Source organism: Halichoeres trimaculatus, unplaced genomic scaffold (assembly GCF_033239565.1).
Source record: "Halichoeres trimaculatus isolate MK-OKI-2021-1 unplaced genomic scaffold, fHalTri1.1 fHalTri1_scaffold_12, whole genome shotgun sequence".
Classification (NCBI taxonomy): Eukaryota; Metazoa; Chordata; class Actinopteri; order Labriformes; family Labridae; genus Halichoeres; species Halichoeres trimaculatus.
Window position 1 is genome coordinate 35,057,460 of NW_027437190.1, and position 21,788 is coordinate 35,079,247.

General features: G+C 44.6%; 1 protein-coding gene across 1 annotated transcript in view; it reads right to left on the reverse strand.

Moving 5' to 3' along the window:
• Positions 1–21,788, reverse strand: part of LOC141800165 (neural-cadherin) — a 152,586-nt gene that overhangs the window by 61,914 nt on the left and 68,884 nt on the right. Inside the window, exons 2-7 of the mRNA XM_074682571.1 lie at positions 15,379–15,567; positions 11,975–12,200; positions 8,161–8,365; positions 2,908–3,019; positions 1,344–1,593; positions 919–1,061 (exon numbers count right to left, since the gene is read on the reverse strand). Of these exons, the coding sequence (XP_074538672.1) occupies positions 919–1,061; positions 1,344–1,593; positions 2,908–3,019; positions 8,161–8,365; positions 11,975–12,200; positions 15,379–15,567 (1,125 nt within the window). The remainder of the gene's footprint in view (positions 1–918; positions 1,062–1,343; positions 1,594–2,907; positions 3,020–8,160; positions 8,366–11,974; positions 12,201–15,378; positions 15,568–21,788) is intronic.

Sequence of the window (21,788 nt, forward strand, 5' to 3'; positions counted from 1 at the left end):
GCTGGATCAGCTCCCAGCTTTGGGAGCCAGCAGTGTCAGTAAACACATCGCGATGTGTTCAAACGCAGCGTGGACGGGGACACGCTCGGCTCTGATGTCTACAGCGACCGCTGGCACAGCTTTCAGCGCGCATTGTTCTAACTCCGGTCCAAAACAAACGCCGCATCTTTCAGCGCGAGCAATCCGCTCAGCATTAACATGACAGAGAGCGGAGTAAACAAACAAACAAACAAACAAACAAACAAACAAACAAACGAGCAGCTTTGTTAGAAACATGAACGGAGACAGAGCGGCTGGGAGGGAACGAACACATCTACATGAAAATACTTCACAACGCTTTGAAGTGACAAAGCAGAACAGCCGAGCAAGCCAAAGGCCATCTGCTGCACGAGTGTGTGTGTGTGTGTGTGTGTGTGTGTGTGTGTGTGTGTGTGTGTGTGTGTGGACGAGAGAAACACTCTTAATGTATCATTTATGTGCAAATGTTCATGTTTGTATCCGTTTGTATGTGCAGATTTATAAGAGTGTGTGTGTGTGGTGGAGCAGTGAAGCAGTGCATGCTGGGTGATAAGGTGACAGGGAGGCTTAGAGAAACACACACACACATACACACACAGTGGTGCACACATATGCAAAGATAAACATGCAAAACATCACAACACATCTGAGAGCTGCACAGGAAGTTTATCCTCTTTGTGACACACACACACACACACACACACACACATACACACACTCACACACGCGCGCGGATGCGTGCGTGTGTGAGTGTGTGTGTGTTTGTGTGTGTGTGTGTGTGTGGGATCACTGGCCTTGAGAAAGCTAACAAGCTTTATCCCCAAATTCTTGTTACCACGGCAACAACTGCTTCTCCATCACAGTGTGTGTGTGTGTGTGTGTGTGTCTCGTGATGCCGACCTTTCTGGTTGTCCAACAGGAAGTTGCTGTCCTCGTTTCCGCCAGTGATGGCGTAAGACACGGCGTCTCCATCCGGGTCGTTGGCGTGAACGATGGCGACCAGCGTGTCGGGCCCGGCGTCCTCGCTGAGGAAGGTTTTATACCTGAGGAGGAGAAGGAAGAGGAGGAGGAGGAGGAGGAGGAGTGAGTGTTTGGAGGAGGAAAGTTTGAGGAAGAGGAGAAGGTGAGGACGAAGCGGCGGTGTGAGGTGAAGACGGAGCGGGAACAGATGGAGGAGCGGCGCCGGGTTAAAAATAGATCCTGAGTTAAAAACAACTTAATTAGCAGAGCAGGCGTGGGCGACAGGCAGAGTGACGGCGCTCAGACTGAGCGCGCTCAGACTGAGCGTGCTCGTTAGCGTCTCCCAGGTCAGGAGGCAAACCTACGTGTTCTGGGAGAAAACCGGCGCCTCGTCGTTACAGTTCGACACCCGGACACGGACGGAGGCGGTCCCCGTGCGAGGAGGCGTCCCAGAGTCCACGGCCACCACCACGAACTCGTAGACGTGGTTAGGGCGCTCGTAGTCCAGGCGGCGAGCCGGGCTGACCACGCCCCCTGATGTGATGTCAAAGTCATCGCCGTGGATGAAGTAGGAGAGGTCAGAGTTCACGCCAGAGTCACAGTCACGGGCCAGCACTGAGGAGGAGGAGGAGGAGGAGGAGGAGGAGAAAAGAGGAGGAATAGAGGGGGGAAAGAGGAGGAAAAGGAAGAGAAAGAGGAGGAGGAGGAGGAGAAGGGAGGGGGGAAGAAGGAGAGGGAGGAGGAGGGAGAGGAAGATAAGGAGGAAGAAGAGGAGGAGGTTGGAGAAGAAGAGAGGAGAAGGAAGCGGAGGGGGAGGAGTAGGACAAGGAGGAGGAGGAGGTGAGAGGGGGTAGAGGAAGAGGAGTATGAGTAGGAGGAGGAAGGAGAAGGAGGAAGGGGGAAGAAAGATAGAAGGAGGAAATAAAAGAAGAGCAGAGAAAAGGGGGAAGAGGAGGAGGACAAGGGGAAAAGTAAGGAGGTGGAGGAAATGAAAGTGAACAGAAAGAAAAGAGAGAAGAGGAGGAAGAGGAGGATGATGAAGAGGAAGAGGAAGAAAAGGAGAAAGAAGGAGAGAAGGAGGAAAGGGAAGAACAGAGGAGGAAGAGGGAGAGGAGAAGGAGGAGGAAGAGTCAGAGGAAAAGGAGAAAGAAGAGGAGAAGGAAGAGTGGTAGGAGGAGGACGAGAAGAAGGGAAACGAGGAGGAGAAGGAGGAAGAAGAGGATAAAGAAATGGAGGAGGAAGGGGGAAGCAGTGGGAGGTGAAAAAGAGAAGAGAAGGAAAAGAGGAGAAGGACAAATAGAGGAGGAGGTGGAAGAAAAAGAGGAGGAAAAAACAAAGAAAGAGAGAATGAAGGAAACAAGGAAAGGAAGGAGGAGACAGGAAGAGGAGAAAAATGTCATCAATAAACAAATCAGTAAACAGCTGAATGTATGTTTGATTTTATGTTTGTGTGTGTGTGTGTGTGTGTGTGTGTGTGTGTGTGTGTGTGTGTGTGTGTGTGTGTGTGTGTGTGTGTGTGTGTGTGTGTCATGCTGGCCGTCTGCCTAATCAGAGCAAAGCCTCGCTGAAGTCGAACTGTTTGATCTCAGCCCGTCACCAGCAGCTACGACAGATGGCTGTGACACACACACACACACACACACACACACACACACACACACACACACACACACACACACACACACACACACACACACACACACACACACACACACACACACACACACACTGAGTGCTCAATCAATACACCTACAGGTAGAGTGAGCTGGTGATGCGTTCACTGACCTACGGCGAGAATTTAACCAGAACCAGCTCCACGGATCAGCTTCAGAGTGTGTGTGTATGTGAGTGTGTGTGTGTGTGTTTATGTGTGTGTGTGTGTGTGTGTGTGTGTGTGTGTGTGTCTGTGTGTGTGTGTGTGTGTGTCACCTTGCAGCAGGGATGTTCCAGGTGCGATGCTCTCAGGTACGTTGTCTCTGGTGTAGATGGAGTGGAGGAACTCTGGCGTGCAGTCGTTTTCGTCTGTGATGTGAACGACCACCTGCAGAGACACAGAGAGCTGTGAACACCTGACGCTGGGACAGGTGACTGAAGGAGCACACCTGGTCCACAGGTAAGGCTCATCCCTCCTGGTGTCAAATTATTAAAACGAAAAAAAAAAATAAAAAAAATTCCCTGAACCAGAAGCAGAGATCAGCTTTTTGAATGGGTGTGTATGTGGCTCTGAAAGTTCTGGGGCCAGCCTCCAGTGGACACACGAGGAACTGCAGGTATTTTTTTTTTTTGCAGAAATTTATTCATTCAGTAAAATCAATTAAAATTGCAAAACATGTTTACATTTAAGTTTTTTTTCCAAAAGGTGAAACATACATTCTGAGAAGCACTTGTCAACCTAGAATTCAGCTACATTTACACTTCCCATGTAATTTATTTTCATTATTATTTTAAAATTGGATTTTAATTTGTTCTGCTGTAAAGCACTTTGAATTGCCATGCTGAAATGTGCTATAGAAATAAACTTGCCTTGTATTTATTATTTTAATTTATTTATCAACTTTAGGAAATGTTGGCTCCAAGGTGTTATTTTTTTCTTTTTTTTTTTCTTTTTTTTTTTTTTTGCTATTGTTGCAGTCCATGAAGTGATTGACAAGTATCTCTCATATAAAATGATTTGATGGCACAAAACTAAATTGGGATTATTTGAAAAAAAGAGTTGATTTTATTGGTGCAAGAGCCCAAGAGTTCAAGTCCAGTTTTTCTCTTAATCTTTTTAATTTTATAACACACTTAAAAAAAAACCTAAAAAAAGAAGAAGAAAGATTCTAACCTCCTTATTTAGCTTTTAATCCGCCTCTTTACTCTCATACACCTGATAATCTGGAGTTTAAACTGTGTAATCTGAACTCATTCCCTCAATCTGCTCGCCAAATTTCACATAACATAAACATAAAGAGCTGACTGCATTAAAAACAAGCGTTAAAAATGTAGCTAATGAAAAAGTGCTAATAACTGCAGTTCTTCAAGTGTCCACTAGAGGCTTTCACCCAAAGCAGCAGAAACACCATGAGCAGCCATTCAGAAAAACGGAACTTTGCAGCAGAAACAAATATGTTTACATCCTCAAATTTAAAGCTCCCATATTCTGCAAAAATCACTTTATTCAGTCTTTTAGTGAAATGTGTGGGTCTTTGTCTTTCCTCCCAGCCCACAAAATGTGATATTTAATGACCAAACCTGTTCTTAGTAGAGCTTGTGAATGTAAAATCCTGACCTAAAACGAGCTGTTTGGATTTTGGGGATTTGCTGACGTCAGCGATTCCCTTTTTGACCAATCAGGAGCAAGTCTGACCTGATTGGTCCACCGGAGCAGATACCCTCAAACCCCGTTCCCTCCTGGGAGGAGAATGCCAAAGTTGAAGAGCCATCACTGCTCTGTTTTTGGCTGTAAACAGCCACATAGTTCCATGCTCAAGCTTCCCATCTCAGAAGAAGACAGACTAAGTGTCTAGAGTTCATTTATCAGGAAATGTTCCAGCTACACTCAGTAAAACTGTGCATGTGTGTGCTAGTCACTTCACAGCCGACTGCTTTTCCAACTTTGGACAGTCCAACAGAGGGCTAGCCAATAGACTGGTCCTGAATCCAGGCGCATTACCAACCATCCTCCAACAAACCTGGGACCCTGGAAATGTGAGTATTTTAAATGCTGTGTGCTGTGGAGCAGATGGAAGAGCTTTTCCTCAGTGTCCCCCCTGTCTCTGTGTTAGCTTCAGGATGCTAACTTTAGCTGCTGTTAGCCTGTTGTTTTAGCCTGTAATGTTACGGTAAAGGAGCTTCTCTGTTTTCTAAACATTGTGCACTCGGAGCTCGTGGCGCCGCTCTCAGTGACGTGGAAGAGCGGGGCGGTATCAGCGGTGGCTCATTTACATATGAAGGCCACGCCCACTAAATCAGAGCGTTCTGAACAGAGGGGCTATGAGAGCCTGGAAACAATGCTGCTGTGCTTGATTTATTGGCTTTTTGGACCAAAACATGTTACTACCATTTCATGAAGACATCAATGATCCAGATTAAACTGAAGAAAGGAGCAGGAGATGGGAGCTTTAAATATTTAGCTTTTCCCGCCTTAGTTCAAACCTTTTAATCTGCCTCAGAAACACCTGATAATCTGCAGCCTGCTCTGTGTGTTTTCCTGTTGCTGTCCGTAGTGCTGAACCAGCTGAACCATCTCTAACTGGACCTCTTCAGGTTCCTCTCTGAAACCCTGAAACCCTGAAACCCTGAAACCTGGTCTTTGTTCCTCAGAGATCAGAGCCAGAGGAGGAGACGCCGCGCTCCTTGGCTGCTTCACTTTTCCTCTTTATCGTCTGTAAATTCAGAAGCTGCTTCAAACCCATCCCTGGACCCGGCCGCCTCGTTAGCTCAATATTTGGATGAAAACAGTTCATTTGCCCCAAAAACACATTTTGCTCATTAAATCTTTCCATTCAGGGTGTTTGTTGAACACTCGCTGCTCTCAGAGCGACAAACAGAGCCTGGAACACGGCGGCCAATCAGGATGAAGAGTCAGTCGACAAAAGTTGGACCATTTCTGTAACAGTTTAAAAATCCAGAGCAGCTCATGCAGAGATAATGAAGACAAATGTCTCCTGCAGGAGGAGGGAAACCTTTCCCCCCTCCTTTCTTTAAACCTCCCTAAATCCTGAGCCACAGCGTCGCCGCCGTTCCTCTCTCCCGTCCAGTTCACCCACTATCCAGAGCCACTGGAGCTGAAGCCAAAAAGCTATTTTCCATTCCCATAAAGCCTGATTTAAGTGGCGAAGCCGCCGAGCCGACCACCTGAGCACAGATTTCCTACGCGGCCCTGAACCTCGGACACGCCACCTGTTCGGTAATAGCAGCAGGGCGGTGGAGGGGCACGCCGGCGAGATTTAGATGCACGGCTGCTCCTGCAAACATGGGCTGAATATTTAGAGGCAGCAGGAAATCTGTTTCCTGTTTCACTCCAGGAGCGACAGGTAAACACGGCCGTGTTGACTCAGAGATAAAGATGGATACAAGCAGAGGAGGCGGGAAAATGAGGAGACGACAAACACTCCAAAACCTGAATGTCTCCTTTTTGTTTGGTTTTTGAATGAACTCCCAAAAGAAGGCAGAGTCAGCAGATAGCAGCTTAAATCACAAGAGCTAATTAAAACAGACGATCAGCACCATTAACACCGAATAAAACTGATTCATACTCTGTCATTTCCAACTGTGTTGTATTAAATCACATTTCTTTACTTCATATTGCATCCTCTCATATTTCATCCAATCATTTCCTGTTGAACTCTATCACATTGCATTGATTTCCATTGTTTCATATCAATCTGGAATAGAATAGAATGGAAACATATATTTATCATACGCAGTGTATTCTATCATAGAGTGGACAGCATGGCTCCACCTTTTACCGTCGTCAACAATCATTTTAACGCATCTTTAACAAAGAGCTAATGCTAAAGTCAACTTTTCAGCTACAAATGTCACACAGCTACCAGTGTGTGTCTGTGTAACCTCAGTCAGAGAGGATCTCCTGCAGCGTCTTTGGATCAAACCAAATCCAGGGAGAGGGGGGGGTAGCTTTCCCAGGTTTGAATGTAAGGCACAAGTAGCCGACTTGTTTTGATTTAAACAAATATCAGAGACGACAAGACCAGACTTAAAAATGAGGGGTTAAAGCTATGGCGTACGATTTGGAAGCTTTGTACATCATAAAGATACCGTTTATAGGGCTGTTATGGTCCAATCTACTCAATGTAAAGACCAAAAAGATCGGAAAAAATCCATTCAGTATATCCGCTGCAAAGCTGAGTCCATCCAATCCGTCTCCCTCGCTTCGCACCGTCATGCCTGTGGTCCCACCTTGTCCTTCCCCACTACCCCTCTCACGTCAGCTAGCTGCTCAGCTACCGCAGCGTCATGGAGCCAGAGAAGACCGAAACCAGGAAGCTGTTACTGTTACCCTCCACAGGGAAGGGAAGAAAACGAAAAAGTTTCAAGGAAGAATTATGAGCGATACAGGTGCCAACAGAGACTGAATACTGGAAAAAGCTGCAGAGGGATTTGAGACTGAAGACTGACGCAGAGACAGCTGAGTTTCTGTTGAACAGGTAATGACTTTGTTTCCCACAGTGGGAGATGTCAGCTGATTAACTCTGGTTAGTCTGAGCCTGTACTGGCTAATGACTTTAGCTGCTGGTCGGAACGGGTCGGCTCTGTCAATAGATGTTAGCATAAGTTAGCCACACATCTTTAGCATTGTAAACTGAGCTGGTGAAGATTGAAGAATTAGAAATGTTTTTATCAGAGTCTGAAAACACGACTGAGGAAACGATGCTCACACACAGCAAACAGGAAGTGTCATCCTTCTCCTCCAGATGAACACAGGACTCTGCTGCTTTAACAAACTAAGTTTACGTTAATTCACCAACAGCTGTGGAAGAGGAGGAGGAAGAGGAGGAAGAGGAGGAACGTGACGGATGATGAAAGAAAGGACGGAGCTTGAACGAGGAGAGTTCATGATGTAAATGTCTGGAAAAGCTGAAGGCAACAGAAAATGCAGACGCTACAGAGGAAGCTGCTCTCTGGACACCTGGCACACACACACACACACTCACACACACACACACACTCACACACTCGTGGGCCTTTAGAGTGAATTACCCAGCCAAGCTTATAGAGCAGTGAGAGCTTGGGGGAGCTGGAGTTTAGCAGCTTTTCTCTGAACGTTCAGACCATCTGGACTCAGAGAGCAGGTAACAGAGGGATCCTCCAGGTGTGTGTGTGCGTGTGTGTCAGAGTGTGTGTGTGTGTGTTTTAATGTGAACAGATGCAGTGATCTGCTGTGCGATGAAACTTCTGAGATTTTCCAAAAGAAAAGACTTTTACTCAAACTGCTGATCACACCCAGATTACATCTGACCGCCGCCGTTTCTCTGCGAGCAGCTTTGATCCTCTGAGTTTACATCATGAGAGAGAGAGCTTCACGGGACGCCAGCAGAAAAAGAGCAGCGTGTTTGGTTTTAGCGTGCATCATCAACACACGGGCAGGATAAACAGGAAATGAAACAGTTGCATCATTTCACATTAATGAGTTTTTATCAGAGGATGGCGTGTTCTCGTTAAAACGGTCAGACCTACCTCTGCCACGCCGCTCAGGCCCGTGTCTGGCTCGGAGGCGCGGACCTGCAGCGTGTGGAGGTTGTGTCCGCTCTCGTAGTCCACGGATCGGGTGAGGCTGAGGGCGCCGCTCTCCTGGTTGATGCTGAAGAGATTCCCAGGGTTCACCAGCAGCATGTAGGAGAGCGTCTTCCTCTGGAAGGAGAGCGCCTGGACCACGGCCACTCTGACACAAACACAGGGAGAAGACCGGGTTAGAAAGATACAGATAAACTGAGGATGACCTCATCTTTTAAAGTCCACAAGATCTGGAAAAATACACAACAAGCCAAAAACTGGTCAACTTAAAGAGTTTCACATAAATGTCTAAATAAATATTTTGTTTCATGAATTTTAAATCACATTTTTTAATTCCCAAATCCTTTTTTCAAATTTAAATTCTCTATTTCAATCTTTGTTCATAAGCTGAGTTGGAAAATCGTTAACACTTTTCTCCAGCAGAGGGCGAAATGTTTATCTTCCACTAGCTAGAAACTTCATGTCAGAAAAAATTGATATATCTGGATTTTTTGTTTGACAATATACAAAATGCGATTCTTTGAGAAAAAAAAACAGTTTTTGGACAACATCAAATTCTCATTTAAGTCTTTGTTTATAAACTGTATTGGGAAAAAGTTACCACTTTTCTCCAGCAGAGGGCGAAATGTTTCTCTCTGACTTCTGTGATGTGCATTTTCTGGGAAAACATAGCTCCTGATATAGTCTGCAAACATTATCACCATTATTGATCAACTTTCCACATGGTTTGGTGTCCCCAAAAAAAACCAACAAAAAAAAAAAAAAAAACACGCAAAAATCGGAAATATTGGAGAATTACAATCACAATCTAACAACACCTCAAAAAAATGTAAAAAATAAATAAAGAAAAAAAAACAAACAAAAAACCTGACATTTTTTTAGAAATATATACAAGAATTACAATTATAATCTAACAACACCTCAAAATACGTAACCCCCCCCCCAAAAAACTGAATCAGGAGAAAAGCACATTGTCACAGCCCTACTGTTGCTAGTCTGAAATGCAAAAGATAGAGGTGAAATTTTTCCTCCCCACATTTTTGCCTGATGTAAATCTAGTGCAAAATTTTGCAAACTTAAAAAAAACACAGTTATAGATAGTCTGTGGACATTATCACCATTACTGTTCAACTTTCCACATGGTTTGGTGCCAAAAAAAACAAACAAAAAAACCCCGCAAAAATCGGAAATATTGAAAAATCACAATTCCAATCTAACAACACCTCAAAAATCTTAAAAAACAAAACAAAAAAAATGAATCTGGAGAAAAGCACGTAGTCACAGCCCTACTGTTGCTAGTCAGAAATGCAGATAGAGGTGAAATATTTCCTCCCTACATTTTTGCCTGATGTAAATTTGCATAAAAAAATCTAGTGCTTAATATTGCAAACATAAAAAAATACAGCTCCAGGTGTGAAATTTCTATAAAGTTATTAAAACTGACTCACTAGTTAGATAATGATTCTATCTTCTGGGTTTTTGTACCAGTGTTTAAGGCCTGGTTATAGAACGGTAATGCTAATGCTAATGCTAACCCCAACTCCTCCATCCTCCTCTCCAGATCTGGTTCCTGCTGGCCCTAAAGTAGTTTGGCGTCAACCAAAACAAGTTCTGTGCTTTCTGGATCAAGAGCTGCTCAGACCCATTCAGGGTCCAAAGTCTTGCTCAAGGACACGAGTCAGCATTGAACCAACAACCCTCTGACCGAGAGACAACCCGCTCCATCGCTGTGCCACCAAGACCTCAGGTCAGGTCCTGGTTTCTGTGCCTAAACAGGAGCTCTGAGACCACCTTCACACTCACACAAACACACACACATCCAGGGGAGTTAAACACACATAAAAGCGAACGGGATGGAGACAGAGACACACACTGACACACACACAATGACACACACACACCAACGCTCTCACAGGGTGGCATGGATACTTGGATATTAATACAATGTGCTTTACGCCAGCAGCCCTAAGGGATCCACACACACACACACACACACACACACACACACACACACACACACACACACACACACACACACACACACACACTCCCCTTCATGTTTATCCAGTCCTCTCTTTTAATAAATATTTGAATTTTCCACACTTTCAAATTCTCAGCCTCAGGCCACGCTCAGGCATCTGGGTCCTTCCTCCATCCTCCATCCTCCATCCTCCATCCTCCTGTCCTTCTCCTCATCCCCTCCACCCTTCATCCTCCTCTTCCTCCTCCTCCTTTCTTCCTTTCTTTGTACCTCCACCTCTCCCTCCTTCCTGTTCTCCTCCGTCCTCTCCTTTTGTCTCGCTCTACAGGGCTCATCTTTTCACGCATCACATGACAGGCAGAGCCACAGAGGTGGCCCTGGAAACACACACACACACACAGACACAGCCTCACACACACAGTCTCACACACACAGTCTCTCACACACACAGAAACACATACTGCCGTTTGCACTCAGAGTTTCTGAGGCAGAGGAATGTAAAATGTTGTTTCTGTAAATGTGGAGGACACAAACAAACAAACAAACAAACAAACAAACAAACAAACATGAATCCGGACAAACTCTTGACAGCGTTTAAAGCTGGAGCTAATTTTATTTTTGATTTCTGATTTTTATTCATGAAGGGACAAAAAGAAATGATGTTCATTTTATCTGATATCTCTGATTTTATAACCAGCTGCTGAAATAACACAGCTAACGAGTTACAAAAAGAGGGTTCATTCATCCATCCAACAATTCATTCATCCATCCAACAATTCATCCATCCATCCTAAGATATTACATCCATCCATCCATCCATTCATCCATCCATCCATCCTTAGATATTACTTCCATCCATCCATCCATCCATCCATCCATCCATCCATCCATCCATCCATCATCCATACATCCATCCATCCATCCTTAGATATTACATCCATTCATCCATTCATCCATCCATCAATCCTTTGATATTACATCCATCCATTCTTCATCCATCCATCCTTCATCCATCCATCCATCCATCCTTAGATATTACATCCATTCATCCATTCATCCATCCATCCTTCATCCATCCATCCATCCATCCTTAGATATTACATCCATTCATCCATTCATCCATCCATCCATTCATCCATCCATCCATCCATCCATCCATCCATCCATCCATCCATCCATCCATCCATCCATCCATCCATCCATCTTGCTTTTCAACTATTCTTTTATTTATCTATTCTTCAGTCTATCTAACGTAGCGTCCATTAAATTAACACCCAATCTACCAATCTTTTCATCCATTTACTTAATCATCCAACCATCTTTTTTATCAATTAGCTATTCACTTATTCATGCTTTGATTTAACATCCATCCAACCGCTCAACCATTTAGCTATCTGTTCATCCATTTTTTATTCTTATGTCCAGCCCATTATTCAACTCTGCCTTCATTTATCTATTCATCCATCCATTCAACTGAGCATCCATCACCATTCATCCATCCATTCATCTACCCACTCATCTATCCATCCATTGATATAACATCCATCCACCAATCTGTTCATCATTGGACTGTCAATTTACTAACATCATCTTTTCCTCTGTATTCATCTATCCATACATTATCCATCCGTTTATCTTTCCATACGTTATCCATCTCTTTATCCATCCATCTGGACTTCTTTACCACTAATCTCTTTCTGTCATTCATTCATTCATTCATTCATTTCATCACTTTGTATTTAACAGAACCAGAGCTGGGGTCAGAGCTGGACTCACGGTTGTCCGACGGCCGTGTTTTCCGGTACGTTCAGGCTGTAGGTGGAGTTGGTGAACTGTGGGGGGCGATATCCCGCCAGGATGGAGACGGCAGCGGGCGGGCCTTTACGACCACGCCCATCCACCGCCTGCACCTGCAGCAGGTACTCCTTACTGGGGGTCAGAGGTCGTCCTGTGGTCCTGATGTCACCGGAGCGACGATCCACCTCGAAGCACTCGTCCCCTCCTGAGGGAATCAGAGAAGACACGAGCATCACTTCGGACTCGTTTTATCTGGAGACGTTCAGTCGTATGAAAACTACGCAGCTGGTCGTCAAGGTACAGAGCGTAGAAATATAAATAATAGAGTGAGGAGGCAAAAAAAAGGAGGTTAGTGTGAAAGTGAGGACACAGAGGGGAGCAGGGAGGCAGTGTTCAGTTGGTCGGATGGATTGATCAGGGAAATATGAAAGGAGAAATAAAGGAGGAGTGGGATCCCCAGCTGTTGACCAGAGGGTGTTAAACCAGCAGCAGCTGCATCCAACACGTCAATCATTTCCTCCGCGCTGTCTATTTGTAGAGAGTTCATCTGAGTCCCACAAACAGACTTTCATTATCTCTCAGAGGTCAGAGCTGGTTTCTCCTCCTCACAGAACACAACCGTGATCTGAATCCTGAATATCTGAGAGAGATGAAGATTTAACGAAACGTCTTTGGCACATTTTGTGAAGGAGTTTGAGGGTTTGACATCAGATAATAGTCTCCAGTAACTGGGGTGAAGACGTTAAAATCTTAACACTCTGAAACTGATATGTTATGTGTTTTTCTGCTTCTGTTTTTTTGTTTTCTTACCACTGTTAACACATGGAGCTCATGCAGAGGTGCGTAAAAGTGCAGTTCTTTGAGTGGCCACTTGAGGCTGGAAGAAACACTAGGAACCACACACACACCTATTCAAAATAAGCTAGGTGCTCCCTCTTTGGTGATTTTTTTTCACCATCATGAAAATATGTTAACATATTTTTCAAAGAATAAAAAGAAGTAATAATTAATGGAATTACCAAAAATCTGGACACAAGCTTTCATATTTCATGCATCACAAGGGTTAAGCTAACAAGTTTACCCATATAAGGGCGTGGCACAGATTTGACTGACAGGTGGGCACCCTGTAGCTGTTAGCTCAGAAGCTTAATTAATAAGCAAAATAAAGCTAGGTTGAGTTCAGCATTTTTAATAAAGATGCTATCTGTGAAAGGCTTCAAAACTCTGCATCAGACACAGATGGGTGATGTCACAGAGACTACATTCATTTATTAAACAGTCAATATTTGCAGACTAAGGGCCACCCCGAGTGGTCAATCTTTAACATGTCATAGTATTTAGAAGCTTTATTGCGTAGCTTCTGAATACAGTAACGTTAGCTTATCCTAGCTTATGTAGCTAATGCAGCTTCTGAATGCAGCTTACCATATTTTCCGCACTATAAGGCGCTTTGGAGTATAGGGTGCACCTTCAATGAATGGCCTGTTTGAAAACTGTTTTCATATATAGGGCACACCGCTTTATAAGGCGCATAGAGTAGAAGCTATAGTAGTGGCTGGGGTTGCGTTATGCATCCACTAGATAGAGCTGCGCTAAAGGGAATGTCAACAAAACAGTCAGATAAGTCAGTCAAACTCAGGCTACATCAACACGGAGCCGCACATTTTCCTATTGAACTATTTTCTGAGCCGTTTTCAAAATAAATGCGCTGTAAAGACGAAGCCGTTTCTGCCGTCCACAAAAAGCTGTTTCCAGAGATCAGTTCAAATGCCAGACCTTTGGGGGGCGCTATATTGCTCTAACAATAAACAGGAGAAGAAGCCCCGGCCAGCCTGTGAGCTAATGTTAGCACTTAGCAGAATTCCTCTTTACAGGTTCTCACTGCTTACCGCTGTTACTCCGGCGACGCCCCCAACTATGGTAGGGGTATATATAAGGCGCACTGTCGGCTTTTGACAAAACTGGAGGCTTTTAGGTGCGCCTTATAGTGCGGAAAATACGGTATCTGTCTAATCCTTCATCCTTCAATAGCTACAGACATCAGTGTAGCTATTATTAGCTGTAGCTGTCGCTTTAGCAGCATTAGCTAGCTCGTTATAACAAGTAATTCAATCCAATCCAATCCAACTTTATTTGTTAAGCACTTTAAAAAAAAAAGGAAATAAAACAATTCAAAACATGGCTAATATAAACATGGAGTAGCAAAGGATTGGATTTCTGATGAAAAATATTCACATCACTGGAAATTTGTCAAACCCTTTGGTTTTAGTGAGGCCCTGGTTTGTCTTTGTTTTACCTTACGGAGAATTGTGTCACCACTTCAGTAGACGTAGACACGCAAAACCAGGGGCTAAGTGGTAGAATTGTGAGTAGTCCTAACTGTCACTTTTGGAATGTTCTTAGTTTAAAAAACGGAATCGGAATGTGACATCACGAGAATTCCGGAACTCCAACTGACTCTGAACACAAACTGTCAGCTCAGAGAGACGTTTACCGCGGTGACACCAGACCTCAGAGAAATAAAGTTAAATGCTAACTTTGCTATTATTAGGATTATTTCCCCTCCAGCTCTGACTGAGGGTAAAACGTGTTTTTAAAGATGAACAAACTTCTCCTCCTCTCCCTCAAACTGTAAGCAAAGTTTCTTAAAGTCAGTAAATCACATTAATGCTCCTAATTGGCTCCACGCACACTTCTTGAATATATCTCCATACTGGCATGATATTAAAAACATTTTAAATGTAAATTATTGGATTATTCGTTGGTACACATGTAGTCACATTACGCCAGAGGGAAGTGAGAAGCTTTTAATATTAACGCATTAGAAATTAGCTCTTAAAATATCTTCCTCCTCCTCCTCCTCCCCTCTTCTTCGTCTCCTTCTTCTTCTCCTCTTCTGCTGTAGAATAATAACAAAAAAAGAGAAAATCCACAGCCACCGGCGCCCATCCGCCCACCCTCCCACCCGCCGCTCTCCAGAGACTCTGCTATTATTCCCGAATCTAGGAGCTTTCTCTGCCCCAGGGAGCGATTAGCAGCGCGGCTCCACGCCGTTTATGTGCGTTTTTCTCTCCCTCTCTGGCTTGACGGTAATTGAAATTCAACAAGTCAAATTTTATTTATAAATCGCTCCTTTGAACAAAACAGGTTTGTCACAGAGCGCCTGGCGGAGAGGCAGCGGACCTAATTACAGATACAGGCGGGAGATAAGAGCGGGAGCCGGCGTGGCGACAGCGTTTAGGAGGAGGCAGCAGAATGAGACGGGGGATTGGTCGCTGGAGGTGACAGGTTTTCACACACGCTGCAGATTTCAGAGAGGAATAGGGATTCATATGCCACCCAATGAGACGCCACGACATCACACCCCGCTCCAGGTGACTCACCGTCCATCAGGAAGTACTGGACCTGCCCCAGGGTCCCGTCTCTCTGCTGAGCCGACAGCCGGTACACCACAGATCCAGGTGAGGCGTCAGGACCCAGAGCGCCCAGGTAGGGAGAGGGAGACATGGTCCACTGCAGGTCAGCCTGACTGGGCATGCTCAGAGTGAGTCTGCACAGGTACCACTCATCACCTGGAGGAGGAGGGAGGGAAAGGATGGGTTAGTCATAGGAGGACAAACTTTATACAAACTGATGAACTGTGACGTTAAAATCTGCGAAAGATTTCAGCGACAACACAGAGCGTCGTGTTTCATGTCATGAAAGTTAAAAACATGGTGGTAAATTCCACTCATCGTGCGCTAACGAAGGATAGAAATCAACATGAAGGAGCCATACGCCATCCACCAGTTTCTCAAGAAGTAACACCCAAACACGGAGGTCGCCATATTGGAAATGCCAGCTTCATCTCAACTCTGATTGGACAGATCACAGACATGTGGCTCAGGACGACTTTCAGCCTAAAAACCCGGGTTAAGGTGGTGGCGTACGCCCAATACTTCATGCCACGTGCATCAGAGCATCAGAGCATCCGTCCAGATCCGTCAAAAAGCTTCAGCTGGGGAAACTTTCATCTTGTCTAAATATCCACAGAGCCAGGATTCAAAACACTTTTTCCCAAGGGCACATTTGATTTGATGGAGCTGCGTTGAAAACGTGAGGCTCTTTCTTCAAAGTACTGATGTTCAGGATTATTTGCTGCACAGAAAAATGTGATCCTGCTTTTCAATGTGTGGTTTTTAAAAGAGAGGAAACAAGAAGAAGCTCCGTAACCTTCAGGAAAGAGCTGCTCAGAGCCACTAAATGAAAACTGAGGAGTGTGTTGGTGGATTTTTTCACTTTGAATCCAAATCTGTTCATCATTCATGAATCGAAGGAGTTTTAACACTTGAGAATTTGAGTCAATACACCAAAACTGTAACTGATTAGCTACAAAAACTTCTTCAGCTGCTGAAAGTGTTTGAGTAAAGAAATGAGCTCTCAGACGTGTAAAGACTTCAGACTCTGCTGTTCCAGTTTTTCAAATCTAAACGAGTGATAAGGAGCACACAACATTTTTGGGATCAGCCTCAAGTGGACACTTTAGGAACTGCAATTTTTTTTTTTTTGTCTCCTATTTTGGTAGTTTGCTTCTTTCCTTGACTACAAAAAAGTGTTTTCACCACTAAGGATGGGTACCTTTCACATTTGAAACGTCACCGTACCAATGCCCGGTACCTAGCAATCAGTATCAGTACTCAATGGTACCAAATTTTAGGACTTTTGTGTGTTTACATGGAAATAAGTATTAATTTGTTTGATAATAAAATCTCAAAGTTTTTCAATTTAACAAGTTTATTCCTCAATATATAAACCCACAATGCTGTGTTCATGTTCAGCATGGAAAATCACCTACTCTTCCACTCCTTCACTTTCACAAGGACGCGTTTAGGTACCTCAATATGGTATCTTGAATCAGCATTCAACACTACAGATAAATTGGCCAGTACCTATAGAAGGACCACCAAGAGTATTGTTTTATCTTCCAGTAACTACTCTTAACCCTTTAAGGAGTTTTGGTTACGTGTCAGTAAACACAACTTTCAAACTGGTCTCCTCCTCCTTGGCTCAGTGCCAGCGGCAGCACACACCCACAGCTTCCGACTGTGACGACGTGAACACACTCACTCCAAGCAACCACCTGTAGCATTGTATTTCTATGTGGGAGAGACTCAAGAGCCATGCACCCGACTTAGCATGTTAGCCCAAGCTAATCACAGGTATTTGACACATACTGGGCTAGCAGCTAAGCTAAGTCAATTTGCTCTTTGTCCCATGCTGCTTTCCAAGTTCCTGAAAGTGAGTGAAAGTTGAGCCAAGCTTCACCCTTGTTTAGGAAAAAGCTTTATCCTCTTGGTTGTTCTTCTTCCCCCGTGCTACGTCTGCTGTTAGCTGCTCTGATTAGCTTCTTCTACTCGCTAATCAACACGCAAAGTCCCTCACTCTGGGCGTGCTGTGATTGGCTGAGGTAACCACAACTACTATCCGCCCAGGAACATCCTGAAACGACCAAAACATCAACGTCCAGGCAGAGGAGGGGGTTTGAGGCAGACACAGACACTGACACACATGTATGGAAGCCCAGAGGAGACAATTGAGCAGGATTATTCCCGTAAAAGTTGATATTTTATTCACTTTTTTTTTTTTAATCTGGCAGAATGCACCTTTAACTACTTCTTCTTTTAACCCTTTAACTTTCACCTTTTGAATCAAGGGACATGAAGTGCATTTAGTTTTAAAGAAAGGAAGAGGGGCTCTTATATTTCAGACAATACGGTAATTTTAAACTGGATTTTTTTGACGGTGGTGGAATAAATTCAGGTCACAAACCGTCGTTTGATGCTCCGTGTGTTTTCTCAGAAGTGTTTCTCTTCATGTTGATCTAAAACTTGTTGTTTTGTTTATTTTCGTGTCGCTTCATTCCGTTAGCTTGCGCAGCAACAGGTTGCTATTGTTGTCAGTCTGCGCTTTGTAGTAACACGGCTTGTTAGCTAAGCTAGCGCCACTTGTTCAGACTGTGGCATGAAAGCCGAGCCGCTCTCAGCCAAAAGGGGAAGAGCAGACATCTTTACAAACGCAACCCGTCGCGTTCCCTCCGCTTTCATCCCGCCGCGCCGCTCGGCGAGACGAGAGAGACGGAGTGACAGGAAGGAAGAGGAAACTCCTCCAAAATAAAACGCAACTTCCAGAAGATCAGTCAGCTAACATCCACGCAGCAGGTATTCCAACCACAGAGTCAGGGATACACACACACACACACACACACACACACACACACACACACGTCTGTGAGTCTACTCCGTCTCTCCTCTCTGAGTGTTTTTCTCGCCGTCTGCTTCTGAGAGGGGATTTGTTTGGTTTGAAGGTGCTTCGCCGCTCGCTGTTGTTTTGGCTCTTGTGTTGTTTCGCGGCAGCGGAGGAGACAACAGCCGAACAAGAGAGGAAACTTCACTTCAGAGACATGAGAGACGAAGAGGAGAGGATGAGGAGGAGACAGGAGGAGGGGGAGGAGAGGGAGGAGGAGGTGAAAACACAGCAGTGTCTGTTCCTGTCTTTTTATAACGTCTCTGAAGGTCTGTCGACAAACTGAGAGCAGGAGAGGAGGGAAGGAGGCGAGGAGAGGAGAGAAAGGATGGATGGAGGAGAGGAGGGAAACATGGAGGAGAAAAGGGGAGGATGCAGGAGAGGAGAGGAGGGAAGGATAGAGAAGAGGAGAGAGGGATGGATGGAGGAGTTGAGAATGGAATAGAAGAAAGAAGGATGTAGGAAAGAGGAAAAGGATGAAAGAAAGGGGAGAAGGTAAGGATGGAGAAAAGGAACAAAGGGTAAAGGAGAGGAAGGAAGGATGGAGGAGAGAAAGGAAGGATGGAGGAGAGGAGAGAAGAGTAAGGGGGGGGGAGGAAGGATGGAGGAGAGGAGAGAAAGAAGAGAAAGGACAGAGGAGAGGAAATAAGGATTTAGGAGAGAAGGGAAGGATCAAGGGAAGAAGGGAAGGAGGAAGGAAAGGACAGGAAAGAAGGATGGAGGAGAGGAAAGAAGTGAAGGATGGAGGCAAGGAAAGAAAGATGGAGGAGAGAAGGTAAAAGAAGGATAGAGGAGAGGAGTGAAGGATGGAGGCAAGGAAAGAAGGATGGAGGAGAGGAGGGAAGGATGGAGGAAAGGAGAGAAGAGGAAGGAAGATGGGGGGAGGGGAAGAAGGAAGGATGGAGGAAAGGAGAGAAAATAAGGATGGAGGAGAGAAGTGAAGGATGGAGGCAAGGAAAGAAGGATGGAGAAGAGAAGGGAAAGAAAGGCTGGAGGAAAGAAATGAAGGTTGGAGGACAGGAGGGCAGGAGGAGGAAAGAGGGAAGGATGGAGGAAAGGACAGGAACGAAGGATGGAGGAGAGGAGGAAAGGATGGAGGAGAGGAGAGAGGAGTCTAAGGGAGTAAAAATTCTCCTCCTCCTCCTCCTGCGCTGCTGCTCTGCGTCTCCTCAGTCCAGATGATCCGTCTCCTCCTGTCCGTTGTTTTACATACGCTGCGCTGTGGGCCGTGAATGAGAGTGAAATGAAATCTGTCCCATTATCGTGATAAACATCAACACGCTCAGGCGCAGCGCCGGCGGTCTGAGCGAAAACGGCTCGACCAGGGAGTGGAGGAGGAGGAGGAGGAGGAGGAGGTGGGGGAGGAAATGTTGGTTTGTTCCTGGAGGCCGATGAAAGGTCAGCCTCACCAGAATAATGACATTTAACTGATTCTGAGAAGACAGAGAGGATTCTGGGTAAAACAATCAGTGATTAATGAAGACTGGAGAGATGCTCGACCAAACGCAGCGCTGATCCACGTCAGCTCAGAGCGATGGAGGAGTCTACGCTTTGACTGATGGGAACTCCCTGAAGAGGAAAACACAATCTAGTTTTCTGATCCCAGGATTCCAGCTATGATCCTAGAATCATGAGTTTTCCTCAGAGTTCTGACTTTGATCGTCAAGTTCTGACTTCCCTCCAAAATTCCAACTCTGATCTCTGAATTCTAGAATTTCTTATCAAAGAATTTGGACTTGAAATTCTGACTAAAATCTAAAATCTTAGAGTTCTGACTTTTGTTCCGGAGAGAAAACAACAAATCTGCTCCAAGTTCTACCTTTTTTTACTAGAATTCCACTTTGATCTCAGAATTCAAACTTTTCCTCAGAATTTCATCTTTAATCTCAGAGTTCTGAGAATCCCAATCCTTAATCTTCAAATTCAAACTTAAATCTTACAGTGCTAAGTTTTATCCTCATAATTCAATCTTCCATCTCTAGATTCTGACTTTTTCAAAAAAATCAAACTTGGACCTTAGAATAACGATATTTCAGAATGTCCGTCTCTGGGCTCAGAAGTTGGGTTTTTTGTACCTGAACACCACTCCGATCACACATCCGACTATTAACCTCAGATTTCCGACTTTTGTTTTTAGAATTCTAAGTTTTTCCACAGAAATTTAGCCTTGCTCTCTGATTTCCAACTTTTGTGCAGCAATCTAACTCTAAACGTCTTAAAGTCAGACTTTTTTCCCCCTAAACTTTTACTTTGATTTACAAATTCCTGTTTTTTTTTTTTCCCAAAATCCCATCTTTAAACTCTGATTTCTAAGATTTTTTTTCAAAGAACTCTGACCCCAAATTCTGTCCAAAATCTTAAGAGTTCTGACTTTTGTTCCAGAAAGAAAAAGACAACATTTTATTGTTTATTTTTTTTAAAAGAATCTTTTCTTTTATCTTGGAATTCTAACGTAGCAACAATTCCAAGTTCTAACTTATAATACCAACTTTTTTTTTTTTTTTTTTCTCCCAGAAAACCACTTTGATAATTAAATTCTGACTTTTCCATCGGTTTTCAACCTTGATCTTAGAATTCAAACTTTCCTCCCAGAAGTTTTTCTTTAACTCAAAACAACGACTTTTTTCATCTTGGAGCTCTGACGTCAAAGTCAGATCCTGACTCTGACGTCATTTGCTGATGCTGCTTCCTCCAACAGTCCAAAGACTCACGACTGCCCCCTGCTGTCAACTAATGAATTAGACATATTATCGTATGCTCAGTGATATTAAAACAATTTAAACACTTTTTAAAAACTCCACTTCTCCTTCGTGAGTCTCCTGATCTTTGTGGTTCCTGTTTCCTCTGGAGTGTGAGGACAAACCGCCCGCTCACAGTTTCTCTCTCCAGAAGCTTCCACGCCTCACAGAGCCCTCGTCTCTTTCCACTCGGCCTCCTGAGCAAACCCAATGTGTCTCTCAGCCGGAGCAGGATCCTCGGCTGTGAGCGGCTGAACCCGGCCTGGGACTCAGTGAACACGCGCATGCATGCATACATAAACGCAGAGGAACGTCCAGCTCGGGGCGCGGTGGCCCGTGGCGAGGACGACGCATGAAGGAAGACAACGGAGCCGGAAACCTGAACAGTGAGCAGACTCCTCCACGTGTGGATGGAGGCGTGTTTGTGCGGCGGAGCGTGGCCTGATGGCTCTGTCACGTCTCCGCCTGACATGGGATGAGTGTAAAACGATGTTCACTAACTTCCTGTCTTTACTTCTGCCTAAAGTCCGTTTCTGCTTCATGAATCCTTCATCTGCCGAGCTGATCCTGAAACAAATCTGCTGACAGCCTCCGTCTTTGTGGAGACGCTTACGAATGCATGAAGGAACTTTGGAAAGCACTCATGAGTCGCTGCTTTACCCACAATCCCTTGTGTTTTGGGGTAATATCTACCCAAACCACAGGTTGAATGTTCGAGCAGTGTTTGTCCTCGTCGCAGACACACGTTCAGCTCGCTCCTGGTCACAGGAAGT